Raw genomic sequence first — 17,705 nt, 5'->3', positions numbered from 1 at the left:
CCTCTCATCCCTTTGTGCTCCAGGGGCCAAAGGATCACCTAATCCTTCACACAGGCAGAGAAACATACATACGGAGATATATATATATATAGAGAAAAAAAAAGAGCATAAGAATGAAAGACATAAAAGAGAAACCAAAAGAAAGGAATTCTCATTGTCTTTTTTTGTACAAGTTCCTCATCGAACTCACAAGAAAGTTTCGCTCCGTTGTATTGATTCTCTTCAGCAGGGGGCTCAGCACACGCCTACGTATGGATACGCATGCACGCACACGTCACCCCAAAAAAAAAACGATGGTCAAGAAAGCCAAAGAGTTGTCTCCTTTGCAACTCCAAGAGGATGGGGAAAAAGGCACGAGAAACCTTTCTCCCTGACGAACACCGAACACGTTCATGTCCCTTTCTTGCACTCTGTTTTAGTTCAGCACTGTGGCCTGAAGGTCACTATATTCTTCTGTGTGCACAATTACCTCTCCGCTTTTCTTTCCTTCTTTGTTTGATACTATTCGGTGGGTATCTCCTCCTTCATATTGATATTTGCGTAATCACAGCCTTTTTTGTTTGTTTGTTTGTTTGTTTTTTTTGGTTGTTCCCAGTGTCGTCCTTTTCTTTGTTTATTGCATTCGTTTACCATCATCCAGCCGCTACTCAAAAAGCGGAGCTGCTACTCTTTCTCTTTTTATCTCTGCCACTTCCACTTCTCTTCGTCGCAGCAGAGGCCTCCACGAGCTCCCTGTTAGTATACTCCTGCGGGAAGCTGCCGTCGGGGTACCGCACTTGGAACTTCGTTGTTACGGGTTTACCCTTGCCAGAGAAGGATGGGAAGTTGCTGAACACCTGGCTATTTGCCGGAATCGTGCAGAATTCTGCCTTGACGTCAGTGCCAATCTTCTCATCGCAGAACAGGCCGAGAACGTACGGCACAGCTTCCTCTGTCGACATTATTCGCGGAACGAGAAGGTATGGAGAGCCCTCCGGCGTGAGCGTGCACACCATGCCAATATCGCGGCTCTGCATAAAGGTGAACTGGTTCGTGGGGTGATCAGTGTCGAGATTGGTATTCTGCTCCACCTGCATCGGGTCAAGCTTACCGCGTCCACAGCAGAGACTCAGCATAATCGGTGGGTAATCTTCAGCTGCAGCTTCCGTCCCACGGCGGTCCTCCTGAGAAAGTGTGCAAACAATGTACGTCTTCTTCTTGACCGTGAATTGAACGCATACTTGAGGAATGCCTTGGTCAAAAGTACCACGAATGCGGTAATCAAAACTCTTCGGGTGGGCCATGACAACACCACAGCCGTTGAAGTACTGTTGAGCATCCTTCCACGATATCCAGAAGGAACCTTCCTGTGGGGTATCGTGGCCGCACGCTTCAGCAACCTTTGGGTTCTCCTTCCATTTGGGATCTTCATCGTTCCACTCACCCTTCCATTCAACACCTTGAGACCACGGGTTGCGAATCTGCAGAAGACCAAGCTTCTCCTCAGCAAAGTAACGAACAGCCCTCACAGTGTACGCACGGCCCATTATTAGACCTGCATCCTTGTAGCGCCCCTCTGCATCTTCGTCCTCTGGATTCTTGACGGGTGTGCTGAGAATGATATAGAATCCATGACTATCATAGCGTTCCAGGCGCTCAAGCAGCTCTGTATCTCCCGTCTTTGAATCACTTTCAAACGACTCATCGTAACGAGCGGTTGGATAACCTGTGAGATCCTGTAGCGCAAGTAGCGGATCACCAGCAACAATGCTCGCGTAGCTCCCATGGACCTTGGCATAAGCTTTTTCCAAGACAGAAACCCACATCTCACATGGATCGTCAACTGTCTTACCGTACTTTGCCCTTCCGGCAACAGACGGCAAGTAATCGTCAACTATGACGTTGCGCCACCAACCGCTCTTATTTAAGGTCACACGGTAAGCCCCAACTGCACGCTCTTTTGCTGTCTCTTCAGGGTTGAAGGGGTGACGAAACATGTTACGGACCAAACTTGGATATTCCGCGAGAGTGGTGATGGCACACATTACCCAACAGTCACCCAAGTCTCCCATATCAACATTCATTGGGTTAACCCTGTTGCGGAAGAGACGCACAAGCGGGGCGTAGCCATCGGGAAGGTACATGTCTTGGCGGGCCCACGGCATCGTCTGCATCGTGCGCTCGGCTCCCTTTGCGATAGATTCCTGTTCCGGTGGAAAGCGGAGGTCGACAAAAGGAACGCCCAAAAGCACACACTTTTCAAGAATTTCGTTTTCATTGCTGCAACCATCAGCAACTTCCCTTACCTTTGTCAGTTCAGGTTCGATCCGCTTGCCATAATGACGCGCCTTCTTCTCTAGGTATTCATCTGATATAGGAAGTGCCCGAATTTTGCTCACGTAGCTAGCAATCGATCCCTTAACATACATCACAGTCTCACCAGGGTACACGACCGTCTCTGCGAGAAACCCGCCGCTTTCCTCGATTTTGGTGACCTTTGTGTTCCCTAATGCGCGTACCAGAGAAGTATTACCAAAGGTAAATCCCACGTGCATCTCGTAGGTACGTGTATCGTTGTAGAAGGCCCATACGTCATCCTTCGCAATGCGGAACAGAAGGCCATTATCAAAGCAGGGTGTTATCTCATCGCCCTCAAATGATGGTGCACCACACTTGAACTTCTCGTCACCAGAGCTTTTAGGTGGAAGCGGCTGGACTGTGAGCTCTTCAAACTCGTCAACGGGCTTCTTTTTTTCCTTTTTATCCTTCTTCCTTTCAGGAAAAGTGAAGTTGTTGTTGGCCACTGTGGATGGCACCTGCTGAGTAGACGTCCCGCAACCCATGTTTGTATGCGCGTATACGTATGACCACGCGTATAGATTTTTCAACTGTCCAAAGTTAACCTACGAGCGCAGCCGACCTTTCTGTAGACAGATGCGCCTAGTTCCCTTTTGCTTTCTTTGGTTTTTTTTCCTTTCTACCCTGACTTTGTTTCTTGCCTTTTTGCTTGTTTTCTTGTCTGTTTGAGTTGTTGTTTTGTGTTAAACACACCATACGTCATGGAGATTGAGCAATGTGTACGAAGGCAAAGGGGAAGGGGACGCAAAGGGCAAATAAAGCACACGCAATTCAGTGAATGGGGGCTACCGCCAAAGCCCACCACCCCTCACGACTAGCTTCTCAACAAGTAATGACCGGCCATCATATGATCTGGGGGGGAGGGTGTCGGAGAAAAGGAGAAGATGAGGGAAGATGTTGTGCCCGCCTCTCGCGCACTTCTCATGTTGTCGTTGTTGCTCCTCTCTGTATTTCGTCAGTGCCAGGCACTCGCTGCTGCCCAAGATGGTAAGAAAGAAAACAAGACAGCTGCATCAACGCCAAACACAGTGAAAGAAAGACAATCGTGAAAGCGAGAAAGGGACACCACAAAGGTCAACAAGCGATGGCCATACTTCAGCAAACACGCCAGATCAAGTCGGCCGCGGAACCCCAACAAGAAGCGCCCGGATGCACACTCTCTCCCCCTCCCCAACTCCAGTCCAACATTTCCCACGCACCACGCCACACCAAACAAAAAAAAAAAGATGTACCGCGTCCGTTTGAAATATAAAACGACTACTAGAGATGAATCGACTAGAGAATGCGAGTACATTCTAGCGTCAAAGAAAACAAAACAAAAAATGAGCCACTGAGTCGCATGTGGCTCCGCACATATCGCATCATCACTTTTTTTTCTTTTTTCATGCGACTGACCCCCCCGTCCCGCACCTTTTACCGCACCATGCAGACACACGCCCGCACACAGGCAGAGAGGCACCACTTCTCTGCTCTCACGTGTTTCCCCCTCTCTCTTGTCCTCTTCTCTTTATTCATACCGCCATAAAACAAAAACAAAAAAAAGGAGTTGCCTTAAAAGGGACAACATAAACAAAGCGGGTCCCCGTATATATAAGGCCCATATCCAAAGCATTGCCTTTTTTCTTTATATTTCCCTGCCGCACCGAGTTCTCACGGCACGCGTTCCTCAAAGCAGTTCTTTTTCTTTTTCCTCTCTCCGTTTTTTTTGTTGTGTTTTTTGCTCTTCCCAGCTCTACTCCGCACTCCCTGGGCACACACACGCCGACACACAAACACACTCACTCACAGAAACAGATATCAAAGCCCCCCCCCCCCNAAAAAAAAAAAACCCAGCCTAGTGTTGCTTCGCAGATCAGGTTCACTTATTCAGTGCTGCGGAACACCAGGTCAAAAGAAAAGACCCAAGAAAAAGGAAAACAGAACGCTTAATACTTTTTTTTTCTTGCTTCATTCCTCCCTTCAGAGGAGGCAAAGGCCACACCACGGCTGGAAAAGTGTCCAAGAGGAACAGTCAGACATGCGCACAACAAGACGAAACAAAGAAACATAAAAATAGATACAAAAGAAAAGAAACAAAAGGAAAAAAAGAAAAAATGAAAGAAGCACGGTGCCGCATTCGATATCGTCATTTCGTCTTACTCGATTTGGCATCCGGTTAGAGTCTCAACGCGTGAATCGCGATGCTTCACTTGGTAGGTTGCAGTTGCCGATTCAGCGTCGTATGCAAATCGGGGGTAGTTGTCGAACAGTTCGTTGCTCCCTGGCAACGACTTAAACAAGACCTTTATCGGTCCGCCCTCCTTTATGGGTTCTGGCGAAAGCAGACCCAGCGTAAAAGGCAGTACTTCCTCTGCGCCACTACCATCCTCCATCCGTCGTGGCACAATCAAGTAAGGTGAATTTTCTGGCACAAACTCGTACACCATGCTCACGTCTCGCCCAAGGAGGAAAACATAGCGATCGGTCGGAGCATCAGCATCAGCCGATGTATTTGCAGCAACCGTGAACTGATCATTATTCTCCTTGCTGTATGCCACATTCAACATAATGGGGTCATAGTCCACCGTCTCCTTATCCGTGCCACGGTGATCCGGTTGAGACAATATTAAGGCGCACGTTAGTGGGGATGTAACCGATACCTCGAGACAAACACTCGGCGCCACCTTTGTAAAGGTACCGGGCACTCGATAGTCATAATAAGACGGAAAATTGAAGACCACACCGCATCCGATGAAGTGCTTCTTTACATCGGTCCAATCCATCCAGAGAGAACCGTCGGACCCATCATGATTGGGGCATTCTGCAGCCACCTCTGGATTCTGCTCCCACAGAGGCGAGGACGGACTCCAGTTTCCTTTCCACTGCGCTCCATTGCTCCATGGGTTGCGCAGACAGAACAGACCGTAGCCTTTTATATGCTCCACACTCAAAACAGGTAAGGCATAGCCAATCGCAATGCCTTTTTCCTTGTGTTCGGATGCATCTGTCCTTTCGTTTCCGTTACCAGGTGTGCTAAACAACACGGTATGTCCCGCACGGCACAACATAAGGAGACGCGTAAAGAACCCATCGCTTTTATCGGGGTGAGTTTTTGCCTCATCGAACGCTGAGTCAAGCCGAGAAGTTGGGTAGCCAGTAATGTCACGAATAGCCATGAGCGGATCGCCGCTACAGATGTTAGCAAAGCCACCATTACGCTTGGCATAGGCCTTCTCCATTACTGAAACCCACATCTCGCATGGGTCGTTTCTACTACGAGAAAATCGTGGCTTACCACCGACGACAGGTAGATAGTTGTCCACTAAATATGAAGTCCATATGCCATCCTTGTTTAGAAGCGCCCGATAGGCTCCTGTTGCTGCTTCTTTGGCCGTTCGGGTGCCGTCTACAGGATGTCGAAAGACGTTCTTGATGGACTCTGGTTTTTCACTCAGAATGGCCATCGCGCTAATCACCCAGGAATCACTGAGATCACCGCGCTCCACAGAGAAAGGCGAGATGGGCCTTCGAAACAGAGCTACATGCTCCGTGAGTTCCTTTGCAAGGTATTCTGCAGGGCAGCTCCATGGAAGATTGATCAACACACCTTTGCCGCAGTCCAGCGACTTGTACGTAGGTGGGAAAGTGAGGTCAACGAAAGGGACACCACTCACCATGCAAGACTGAAGGACTTTCTCTGGATCGGTAGATGAACAAATCCGTGATACCTCGTTCATGGCTTTCTCAACCGCCTGCACTGTGGATGTGGCAATCCGTTCCAAGTAAGCGCGAGAAAGTGGCTTACCTTCAAAGTGACTTTTGTAACCGTTCCATGTACCAGAGACAAACATAACTGTCTCAAAAGGGTACACCACTGCCGTCGCCACGAATTGTCCATTCTCATTCGTTGTGATCTGAGTCTCGTTTAATGCTTCGAGCCGAGATTCCTTTCCGAAGGTAAACTCAACATGCATTTCGAACGCATTAGTGTCGTTGTACAAAGCCCATTTCTTCTCCTCCTGGTTGATAATGCGAAACAGGTGGCCCCCATCAAAGCAGGGAGTTGCCTCCCCCTTGTACGTAGGACCACATCCATGCCACGGTCGGTCCTTGTCGTTGGGATCAGGAAGAGGACGAATTGCGCCCTCGCCAAACTCGTCAAATGCAGTTATATCACTCTGTACCTTCATGTCGTCGATATCAGACGTATTGTAGCAAATTTTCTGGTTTTCAACTCTCTTTTTTTTCGGTTCTTTTCTTGTGAACCTTTTGTTAGCCTTCCTTCCTGCTCTTGTGTCGATTTCTCTTTGCTTCCTATCCACGTGAAGCAGTACCTGAATACAATCAATAGGAAGCTCCGAGTTTCAAACGGGTGTAAGTTTATTTCTTTTCTTTCTTTCTTTCTTTCTTTGAGTCCCTTTTTAGACAAGACGAGACAAGAAAAAGGAGAAAGCCAAATGAATAGAAGAACGAGAAAAAAAAAAGAACCAAGCAGAAAGAAGAAGGGTGATTCATGTTGCCAATGTTGCAGAGTAACATCTTCCTAACAGAGAAGGTTCTGGTGTCAACTGAGAGGTAAATTTCGGGGAGGTGCATAGAGAAACGGAGTGAAGTGTGTATCGAGGAGAGAGATATAGACAGAGGGAGAAGGAAAAAATTACTGCTAGGCACAAAACTAACGAATGGAACAGAGTGTCAACGCCTCCCCGCTCCTTTGCTCCTCACCCTCCCGAACAAGATGGGGAAGGAAGAAAGAAGCACCCCAGGGGACCAAAAGCCAAATTAAAGGAAGAAGAAAAAAAAACAACGTGAGGGACAGCTGCTGCAAAAATAAGAAAGAAGAAATTAATTAGCCCCATGCGTGTAGCTCGTCGCTCCACGTACAATTTCCCACTTGATTGAGCGCCGGCGGATGGCTGAGAAGAACGAGGCCGATACTTAAAAATAAAAATAAAAACGAGACGATGTTCCCATGTTTCAATATGCATCCCTCCACCGAAGCAAAAAAGAAAATAAGAAGAGCGTAACAGCAACGCCAAACACTCCACGGTTGTGCTGTTGAAGTCCCTTTTGCTCCTATTGCGTGGTGCCACGTTTCTTCAGTCCCTTTTTTTTTGGTTTTCTGTGGGTTTTTTTTCTTGTTTTGTTTTTTCGTTGGTCTCCCACACACACACGCACCCACACTCTGCACACACGGAGACGATGACAAAACAGCAACACTGTCGGAGAACAAGCGAGAGAAAAAGTGAACGGGACAGACGGAAGAAGAAAGGAAAACGACAGAGAAATGATTCTGGAGAAGGGAGGGGCAGGCGGAAGAGAAATGCTTGACAAGACCGAAGTCATGAAGAGACGATGATGAGGTGTAGGAGCAAAGATAAAAAGAAAAAAAGAAAAACCCAACGTTGCAATTCACGCTTGTCACATTATATTGCGTGTGTCCCCTTTGTTATCCCCGCGTGCTCATTCTTTTTCTTTTTCTATTTCTCTTATTAATTTCTTTGAGCCCATTTCCCCTTCTTTCTTTCTTTTTGCTTCACAAAATCTTTTTCAAACCGCTTCGTTGTCTCCTTTTTTTTTGTTTTCTGAGTTCTGTTGTTTTTTTTGTGTGTGCCTTCCTTCCTGCACACGCGTTGCCCCTCAATCCTTGCGTGGGCGCCTTACCTTGAGCCTTGTCGCAGGCGGAGCCTCACGTACGCACTCGCGGCCACACCCAACTCAATCCACCTGGATGACGGTACCGACGTAAATATCAGGGAAGAACTGTTCGGGTGAAAGCGCCTGGAACTCCGCCTCGCACGGCACTGTCAAGGATTCGAAGTGCCTGACATTATCAAATATGCGGCAGCCCGGGTCCAGGGAACGGAATGCAACACGCACGTGGCTAGACGGCGTCCCCACCTCCACAGGACTGCGCACGCCAAGCACGTAGGGCAGATCCGGGTACATGCTCATGGCCCGCGGCACCACCAAGTATGGGGAATGTTCCGGTAAGAATTCATAGAACATGCTAGTCTCACGCGATTCGAAAAATGTGTAGTCAGGATTGGGGTGGTCGGTATCAAATCCACTGTTGAGATCCACACGCATGGGCGACACAGCTCCACATCCGTGGGCAATACTGATCATGATAGGCGAATACTCTGCTTTATCCATACCACGTTTATCATCCTGGGAAAGCATAATGCACAAAACGACGGGCATGCCCACCGATATTTCCAAGCACGTGGTGGGTACGTTATGCATGAAATGGGCACGGATGCGGAAGTCGTACATTGGGTGCTGAATAAAGCACACACCACAACCCGTAAAGTACATCAAGGCTTCTGCCCACTCAAGATAAAAGGTACCATCGTCCACTTCATGGTATCCACAGGTGGCACTTACCTCAGGATATTGGTCCCACTTGCTGTCACCCTTTCTCCAAAGCAGGTCCCTCTCATCACCACATTCACGGGTCCACGGATCCCGAAACTGTAGCAAGCGAAGGTTGTGTTCAGGGAAGTACACCACTCTTAACACCGCGTACACGTGTCCAAGTTGCAGCTTGGCATTGTGGTATGCATCTTCGTCCAGGCCGTTTGACCCCTCGCCCAATACTTCCCTTGTGGGAGTAACCATCATAGCTTGATATCCAAAATCACTGTAATGCATCAAGTGCTCGAATAGTTCACCACCTTCACCCAAGGCAGCTTCATTGAGGGCATTGTTGAAAGATGAACAGGGGTAACCTGTTATATCCTGTAAGGCATGCAATGGATCACCCGCAATGATGAAGCCATAGCCACCGTGAATTTTGGCGTAGGCCTTTTCAAGAATTGAGATCCACAATTCGAGCGGGTCGCCTTTGGTACGCGCAAACTTTGGGCGACCACCGGCACAAGGCAAATAATCGTCAATGATGACATTTGTCCACCAGCCATTCTTATTGAAGGTAACACGGTAAGCACCAACCTCGCGCTCCCGTTTGCCCTCATCCAGACTGACTGGGTGGCGAAAAAGATCACGCACCCTGTCTGGGTACTCAGCCATGCATGCCACGGCACCAACGAACCATGAATCACCCAAATCACCCTCATCAATGTTAAAAGGATGAATACCATTGCGGAATAGCCGAGCCTGTTTGGCGTTTTCATCTGAGAGGTACATGCTCGGTCGTTCGAATGGCACCATCTTCATCTGCATTATGGATCCGATTTGTAGCGACTCTTGCTCCGGGGGGAATGCGAAATCGACAAACTTCACTTTTCTAGCGACGCACGCCTTCACTGTATCATCGGTAGAGGCATTCTCTCCCACCAACTGGTACACATCGTAGGTTTCCTGCTGGATTACATCCCTGTCTTGCGCCACAAGATCCTCTAGGTAATCGTCGGCAAGCTCATTTGCCACGAATTCGCATGAATATCCATTAGGCTCACCCTCAATGAAAAGTTCAGTTTCAAGTGGATACACAGTTACTTTGCAGACGTCCAAGTCCTTCTCATTCTTTTCCATGACTGTATTTCCAAGAGCACTAATCTGGGAGCCGGGACCGAATATCACCTCCACCTGAATCTGACAGTTTGGGGTATCATTATAAAAAGACCAGCGTTTTGGGCGTCCTCCCTCTACAATGCGGAACAATATCCCATCGTCATAGCAGGCGGTTACTTCTCCCTCGAAGGCAGGGCGGCCAAAGTTGTAAGACAAGTCGTCTCTGTGGTTGACCACGGAACCCTCGTCAAACTCATCAAGGGTGGCATACATGCTGGTCCCGCCCACGGTTGACCCAATGTTTGGGGCGGATCCGAAGAAGGAGGACATCAGTACTGCTTGTCCGGAGAATTGGGGAAAATGTCAAATACCTTCTTTTATATCCACTTTGCTTTGTTTCTGGCTCTCGAACACTAATATACTGGCTCCTTTCTTTATTTTGAAAGTTTTGCTAGAGTATCACCCAAACTTTATGATTGGTATTTCTTTCTTTGTGCGCTCGTGCGTTGGTTCGGACACACACCTCAGTCCAGTTAATGGATCTCTTCGGAATAAGCAGTCAAAACAACAAGATAGAGGATTGAAAGAGAAGGTAAATTTGGTCCAACAGATCAAGCAAAACACTCCTTTTCCCATTTTTCTCTCAGTCTCTCTTTCTCTCGCTCTCTCTCGTTCCCTGCATTTCTTTGACACGTCTACAAAACTCTCTTTCTTTACTTGTCCTGCGGCCTTTCACTCTTAACAAGTGTTTCCCCCGAAGGTCGGTGAGAAATCGCCAGAGGCCAGAAACGAGAATAGAAAAGAAAAAAAAAAAGAAGAATAAAACGAAACGACAAAACGACAGTCGTAGCACTTTGATTGAAACAAGAATTGATGCTCCGCTGCAAATGCTTACAGCAGGCCAGCCTTGCTTGAAAGTGATTTGTTCTCTGAAATTATTTCTCGGCATAAACAAAAAGAAATGACGACCCTGATCCTTTCCCTTTGGACTTTGACTGACCTCTCGTTCTCATCTCTCTTCTTCTCGTTCATCCCTTTCAACCTGTTTGGTTCTTTTTCGCTCCACTCATGAAGTGCACTTTCGTGGAATCATTTTGTTTTTTTTTCTTTTTAGGGTTATGTATACATCTGCATGATTTAATATCATATCTAGAGCGATGAACAAAGGAAGGAAGGAAGGAAGGAAAGCAATAAAAAAAAAAAGAAAACGATGAGACACACAGCTGCTAGAGAAGCCTTTTTTTGGTTTTTGAGGTGCATTAACCAACACTTGTCACAATGGCTCTTCTTGTGCTTTCCTGTTGCATTCTACCTCGGTGTTTTCATTTCGATCACTTCCACTTATTTTGCCCCCCTCTCTCTCCCCCATATCCCCTGGTTTTTTTTTTTTTCTTTCTCTCTTTTCCCATTAAACGCACAAGCCACATGTGAGCAATTTTGGCACACATACATCGATACGATGGTTCCTCATTTAGTTCTACCTTGCTTTGTTCAACCATACATGGGCTTTCACTCCTGCTTCTCATGTTATCAAGTAAATGATTTGTCTTCCTTTTTTATTTGCCCCAACCCCTATTCTCCCCACAATACTCACACTTTCCTCTGTCTTTTTTCAGCCCGTCGCTGGATTGGCAAGATTTGTCATCTATTAGCCACCCTATTTGTACTTCACCGAAAAAAAAACATTTTGCCAGAAAAAATGCAGTGTTGAGTTCAACCGCAAACTCGTTCACTCACTTGCAACAATCACATTTCCAGCCCGAACTCTTGGCTATGCACTTCTTGTGGTGTCCTGTTTTACCTCACATCTTAGTACACCCCCGATCCCTGTCGTGTCTCAGGGAAGCTTTTGTTGGCCATTTTAGCCTGGTATACAACTTCCACAGGGGTCGATTCGGGCTCAAATTTAGGGAAATTGTGAAATACCTTGTTGTCACAGTCAAGTTGTTTAAACTGAACCGTGACACCATCCTGGCCAATCGCCCTGTTGCAGGAGACACCAAGTGTATATGAAACCTCCTCCGGCTGCCCATCCATCATCATCAAGCGGGGAATGACCAGGGCGGGCGAGCTCTCAGGCAGGAACTTGTAGAGCAGGCTAATATCACGTGCCTGATAGAAGGTCCACTTGTCGCAGAGCGGACGAGAGGCGTCTGCAGAGCTGTTCCGCACAACCTTGTATAACTCATTGTCTGTAGGCTCAGCAACGCTTAACATAACGGGCTGGTAATTTCCAGCGTCAGGTCGTCCGCGCTTATCCTGTTGGGAAAGCGTGAAGCACATCCAGGTTGGCTGCTCGACGCAAATCTCGAGGACGGAAGAGGGTGTGCAGTTCACAAACTTAGATGCGACACGGTAATCGTTGAGAGAAGAATGGGCAAAGGACACGCCACCACCATTAAAGTAGTGCAGGCAAGCCTCCCAGGTCATCCAAAAGGTTCCTTCTTCACCCTTCTGGAAGTTGCAACCTTCAGCCACCTCTGGGTACTGCTCCCATTTCTCATCATCGTTACACCAATCACCGTTCCAGTCGCTGTCTTGGCCCCATGCACTGCGGATCTTTACCAAACGAAGCTCGTATTCAGGGAAGTACTTCGCATCCAAAACAGCGTAAGCATGTCCGGTGGTGAGGCCAACACCATTATAGCGTTTAGCCAGTTTTGGATCATTGGAATTTGGATCCTTGGGATCCTTTCCAGGGGTGCTCAACATCATCTTGTAGCGGACATTGGCGTACTTTACCCAGTCCTGAAAGAGGTCATCCTTACCGGAGCGAGCAGCGTCGGCAAAAGCCTCATCAAAACGGCATGATGGGCGGCCTGTCAAATCCTGGAGAGCGTGAAGTGGGTCACCAGTGGAAATATTGGCGTAACTGCCGTGCAGTTTAGCAAATGCCTTTTGCATGATAGAAGGCCAAATCTCCGCGATATCATGGCTGCTTCTCGCATACTTGGGCTTACCACCGCCAAGAGGAAGATAATTGTCCACAAGAACGCTGTACCAAATTCCATTCTTGTTGAACACCACACGATAGCCACCAACAGAACGCTCCTTTTTGCCCAGCTCGGGATCAGTTGGATGACGGAACATGTTGACAATATCCTTGGGGTTCTCAGATACCGCGGCGATAGAGCACAGCAACCAGGTGTCGCCAAGCCCTCCCTGCTCAACATCGGCAGGACGAATAGGGCTCCGGAAGAGACGAACTTGATCAATCATATCATCCGGAAGGTACGATGAGGGACGGGCCCACGGAAGATGCTTGAATTGTTTCTTCCCTCCCTTTTCCAGGGAAGCTTGGCACGGCGGGAACTCAAGGTCCACGAAAGGAATGTTGTTCTCCACACAAACTTTTAAGACTTCTTCTGCGTTTGTCTCATCACCAACAAGGCCTTTAATCTGCTCAATTTCCTGTTGGATTGCCTCCTCAGCTAGCTCTTGGCGGCGCTGGAAGTATTCATCCGACAAGGGAATTGCACGGAGTTTGCTCGTAAATCCATTTGTGGTGCCTTTAACAAACATTTCAGTCTCCCCGGGGTACACAATGACCTCAGCCACATGTTCACCAGTGGATTTGGTGTGCATTGTTGTGTTTTCAAGTGGCTCCAGCTTGGAATGCTTGCCAAACACGAACCGGACATGCATTTCGTAGTTGCATGTGTCATTGTAAAATGCCCACGTCTTTTCCTCGGGGTTATAAATACGGTAGAGCAGATTCGGATCATCAAAGCACGAAAGGTACTCACCTTGATAGTCGGGTTCCCCGTTTTTGAAGACTGGTGCTTCAGACAATTCCTCCTCTTCGTAGACAGGACGCATTGCCGTCGCAACTTCAAATTCATCATCACTGTCCTCACGCAGGTCGTACTCAACGGGATCCCAGCGAGATGGTTGCCTGTAAGGCGTTCGCCTCGGCTTGAATAGATGATCGACTTGCTGGGTGTGCGGCGGGAAATCATCTTCTTCCTCCTCATTCTGAGGCTTCGATTGGTTCACTTCAGATGCGTATACGTCACGCGCACATCCAGCATTCTGCTCCTCAGCTTGGCCAGGGGTCTCCGCCCTCGATGTCGGCTTATCAGAGTACTTGGTAGAATCTGGCCTTTCGTCGCGGCCAGGGGTCTCCGCCTGCTCGGTCGTCTCCTCAGGGTACGTGGCGGGCTCTGGCTCCAACTCCTGCTTTTCGTCATCACCGAAGTTCTCCGCTTGCTCTGTCGTCTCCTCCGGACACGGGGCGGCCTCTGGCTCCAACTCCTGCTTTTCGTCATCACCGAAGTTCTCCGCTTGCTCTGCCGTCTCCTCAGGGTACGTGGCGGACTCTGGCCTCACGCCCTGATTTTCGTCATAGGCAGGGGCCTCTGCCGTCGATGTCGGCTTCTCAGAGTACTTGGAAGACTCCGGTCTCTCCGCATCATCGAGGGTCACAGGTTGCTCTGTCGTCTCCTCAGGGTACGTGGCGGACTCTGGCCTCAAGCCCTGATTTTCGTAATTGCCAGGGGTTTCTGCTGCTGAATTCGGCTTCTCAGAATACCTGGAGGACTCTGGCCTTGATTCTGGTTTTTCTTCATGGGTGGGGTACTCTTCAGCTTCGCCCTGGGGTTGCAAATCATCGGGTGGAACATCCGTTACGTTATGGAGCGCCTGGGGCACATCTTCAGAATAAGCGGTGGTATCATTGTTCTGCGGGTACACGGCTGCGCCTTGTTCTCCCTCACCCACATATTGGTGCTGCCCCTCGGGGTATACCACTTCGTATCGGTTCTCCTGATGCTGGTCCCCTGGATATTGGGCATCCAGTTCGTGGGCTTCTTGGTACTGAGCATCTTGGTTCTCTACTTGTCCAGCCTGATAATGGGCAGATTGGTCCTGGGATTCTTGGTACTGTTCATCTGGATACTGGTCCTGTTGGTTTGAAGTGGTGTCGGGGGTTGCTTCGACCTCGTTTTCTCCCAGTTCGTGCCACTGATTCTGGTCTGCCATTTCTTACAAACCAATAGCAATTACAAGAAAAGTTGTTGAAACTCTCTAAGTTAAACAAAGTTGCGTATTTATTCAATCAACAGAATAAGCAATACGAAGGGAAAAAAGACAGCATTCGCAAAGAAAAATAATAAGCACCAGGGCCTTCCAATGCAAGACTACGGACGCTCAGTAATGCATACATCTATATATGTCTAATGACGAGAGCCTGATTTTTTTTTAAAAACTCATTTTCAATTTAGCAAAACATTTACAAAAAGGCACCAAACAAAACTTAGAATCTTAGGAAGACAAATATTTCCAAGGAACACTCTAAAACAAGTCTTGCATTCACAGCCCCACACTATCCTATCCTAGAGACATCTCTTCCAACCGAAAAAAACGCCTAAATGTTTTCAGAAGGGCAAATGTCTAAAGCAAAAAAGAAAAAACAATAATGTGCAACTTGAAATGCACCTCGAAGCAAAACATTATTTATCTACACACGCAGACATACATGTCAGACATTCTTGTTTTTCTGTTCGCTTTTTTTTATGAACGGCAGCTTTACTTAGCTAATTAATTTAGTTATTTTTTTGCCTAAAGCTTCTATTTTCTTTTGTTTTGTTTATGCATAGTTGTCTTATTAATTTATTAAGTCTTTTTTCAATAAATTATTCATTAATGCAAATCCACGTACTTATTTATTCATTCACCTAATGAGTTAACCAAAAAGTCCAAATACTTATTTTGTGAATGTAGTGTTAATCCATTACTCATATCTTTATTCGCCTCATGAAAGTAGATTTATACGCAGATCTGAATCCAAATTTAAGGCTTCATTATAAAAAATGTGGTTAAACCAAAAAAGCTATAACCAAACAGATCTTCATAAGAAGCACCACGACACCAAAATATCTTCGATGTGTTCTGGTCCGTGTAAGAGCATATGCCACTCTGATTACAATGTTTAATAATATATTTTTTTTTAAGCATGGCATCAAATTATAACGAATATCACACTATGGAACAGAACCCTATAGATATAAAAAAATACTTTACTGTTGGGATCTTTGCATTGATAATGAGACAAAAAATATACACAAAAGCTATTCCACAGTCTACACGAATTTTTTTTTAATACGAATCTTTTTGAATCGCTGTATCGGTAAGGACGCATATGCTCATAAAGAAATACAACCAAGCACATATTGAGTCTCTTCAGTTTTGAAGATTTCAGTAGCAAATATTTGCTTCTCAAGTTAGAGAACTTATCATAAAGACCCTCGAAGAAAACAAGAACAGAAAAAGCAATGCATTCGAACGTAATGCATATTCAAATTCACGTTTTCATCTGCAAGGGATTTTAATGAAAATAGCATAATATCTGCCTTGTAATTGAAGCTCAAAAAGCTCCAAAAACACATTTCAGAGCTAAATACATCACAAGGCAAAAGGCAAAATCCCAATCCTTCTGTTAGTAATAATACATACTAAAACACCAAATTCTCAAGAGGAAAGACCATACCTAAAATAATGTGTATCCCGTTATGGAAGACAAATCAAAGTCCTCCCCAACAAAACGATTTCAAATAAATGACTGAGCAACAAGTAAAATGCATCGCAATGTGAATCCCAAACCCAATATGCATTAAAAAAGAATCAGCACTATACATACTATTTAAATATTTTATTCTAAAGGTAGAAGAAGTTAAAAGTCATTATACTTCGGAAAGCAAGATAATTTCACTGCTGTAGTAAAGAAAGAATTGATCCTCACACGCAAAAACATTAATTAGGTACAATTTCAAATCACAATTCAAATGGGGAGTGTCATCTAAAACAGCTCATATATTAATAAAAATGTTTAATATCTCTCTGTAAAATGGAAAACGCTTTGATAATTAAAAATAAAAAAGTGCTTGGCCTACGGCCTTCCACATACACATTTACAGTGAGAAAATCAATTAACAATTTGCATTGCACCAAAATAAACATGAACACAAAAGCAATCAATTTAAAAAATTGTATTTAAACCAAGCAGATTGCAATTAACCTTGCAAACAAAAAAAAACAAAAAAGCGGGACAAAAAAACACTAACTACTATTTTTTTTTCTCTAACAATGCTGACGTCAGAATTCAATACATTTTAAGAGTGGTTAATATTACATATGTGGATATCTATTAGCTAGGCAGCATTGCAAACGTAAAGAAGCAAATAGTATCCAGCATACCCTTTCAGAAGAAAACCAAGGTAAATTAAGAACTCAGTAGATAAAAATGCAGAATTAGGGCTCAAGGCCACAACGCGCACATTCAATACAAAAAAAAAACGAAATAAAGGAAAACACTTTAAAAAACCTTCATAAAGTTCAAATCATAACCATTTTAGTTTAATAATCACGAAACAAAACAAAACTCGCCAAAAACGTACAACAAGAAATATAATGTTCTTTTTTTTTATACAGAACGCCGTATTGGAAAGCACACAAAGCAATACAGGAAGACAAAGTATGGCTTTGACATTCTTGCAAGACATTTAAAACAGCATAACTTTGGTCGGGCAGTCAGGTCACTCAAAAATCACGTAATTTTAGTCACATCGGTAGTAGCAGAACAGAAAACGTCCAACCAACCCAAAATGGAATCAACAACCCAACAGCACGATCACACCACGCAGTTGGATCAGCAGCGGTGCCGCCAGCACGCCGGGAGAAACCCCGACCACGCACGGCATCTTACAGCAAAAACAAAACATAACCTACAAACGCCACCCCTAAAGTACGCACCGCCTTTCCTAACCAGGGCTTCCGTCTTCAAAAAAAAGCCGCCCTCACAAGGGCACCCGCCGACACCACCCCCGCCTAGACAGCCCGCGCCCCAAACGCCTAGCACAAACCCCGCCCCGCAAAGGGCAGCACAACTGGATCCCCGCGGCGCCCGGCCCGCCACT

General features: G+C 46.3%; 4 protein-coding genes across 4 annotated transcripts; all 4 read right to left on the bottom strand.

The window, feature by feature from the left end:
* Positions 1 to 647: 647 nt before the first annotated feature.
* Positions 648 to 2,822, bottom strand: DQ04_03241030 (calpain cysteine peptidase; the record flags this gene model as incomplete). Its single annotated transcript, XM_009312658.1, has 1 exon — positions 648 to 2,822. The coding sequence occupies one exon, from the start codon at positions 2,820 to 2,822 to the stop codon at positions 648 to 650; it is 2,175 nt and encodes a 724-aa protein (XP_009310933.1).
* A 1,650-nt stretch (positions 2,823 to 4,472) lies between these two features.
* Positions 4,473 to 6,506, bottom strand: DQ04_03241020 (calpain-like cysteine peptidase; the record flags this gene model as incomplete). The annotated part of the gene is made up of 1 exon (XM_009312657.1): positions 4,473 to 6,506. The coding sequence occupies one exon, from the start codon at positions 6,504 to 6,506 to the stop codon at positions 4,473 to 4,475; it is 2,034 nt and encodes a 677-aa protein (XP_009310932.1).
* A 1,528-nt stretch (positions 6,507 to 8,034) lies between these two features.
* Positions 8,035 to 10,122, bottom strand: DQ04_03241010 (calpain-like cysteine peptidase; the record flags this gene model as incomplete). The annotated part of the gene is made up of 1 exon (XM_009312656.1): positions 8,035 to 10,122. The coding sequence occupies one exon, from the start codon at positions 10,120 to 10,122 to the stop codon at positions 8,035 to 8,037; it is 2,088 nt and encodes a 695-aa protein (XP_009310931.1).
* A 1,479-nt stretch (positions 10,123 to 11,601) lies between these two features.
* On the bottom strand, positions 11,602 to 14,772 carry DQ04_03241000 (calpain-like cysteine peptidase; the record flags this gene model as incomplete). Its single annotated transcript, XM_009312655.1, has 1 exon — positions 11,602 to 14,772. The coding sequence occupies one exon, from the start codon at positions 14,770 to 14,772 to the stop codon at positions 11,602 to 11,604; it is 3,171 nt and encodes a 1,056-aa protein (XP_009310930.1).
* Positions 14,773 to 17,705: the final 2,933 nt, after the last annotated feature.

The sequence above is a fragment of the Trypanosoma grayi genome (assembly GCF_000691245.1).
Source record: "Trypanosoma grayi strain ANR4 Tgr_324_V1, whole genome shotgun sequence".
Lineage (NCBI taxonomy): Eukaryota > Euglenozoa > Kinetoplastea > Trypanosomatida > Trypanosomatidae > Trypanosoma > Trypanosoma grayi.
This window is presented reverse-complemented; position numbering and strand designations above follow the sequence as displayed.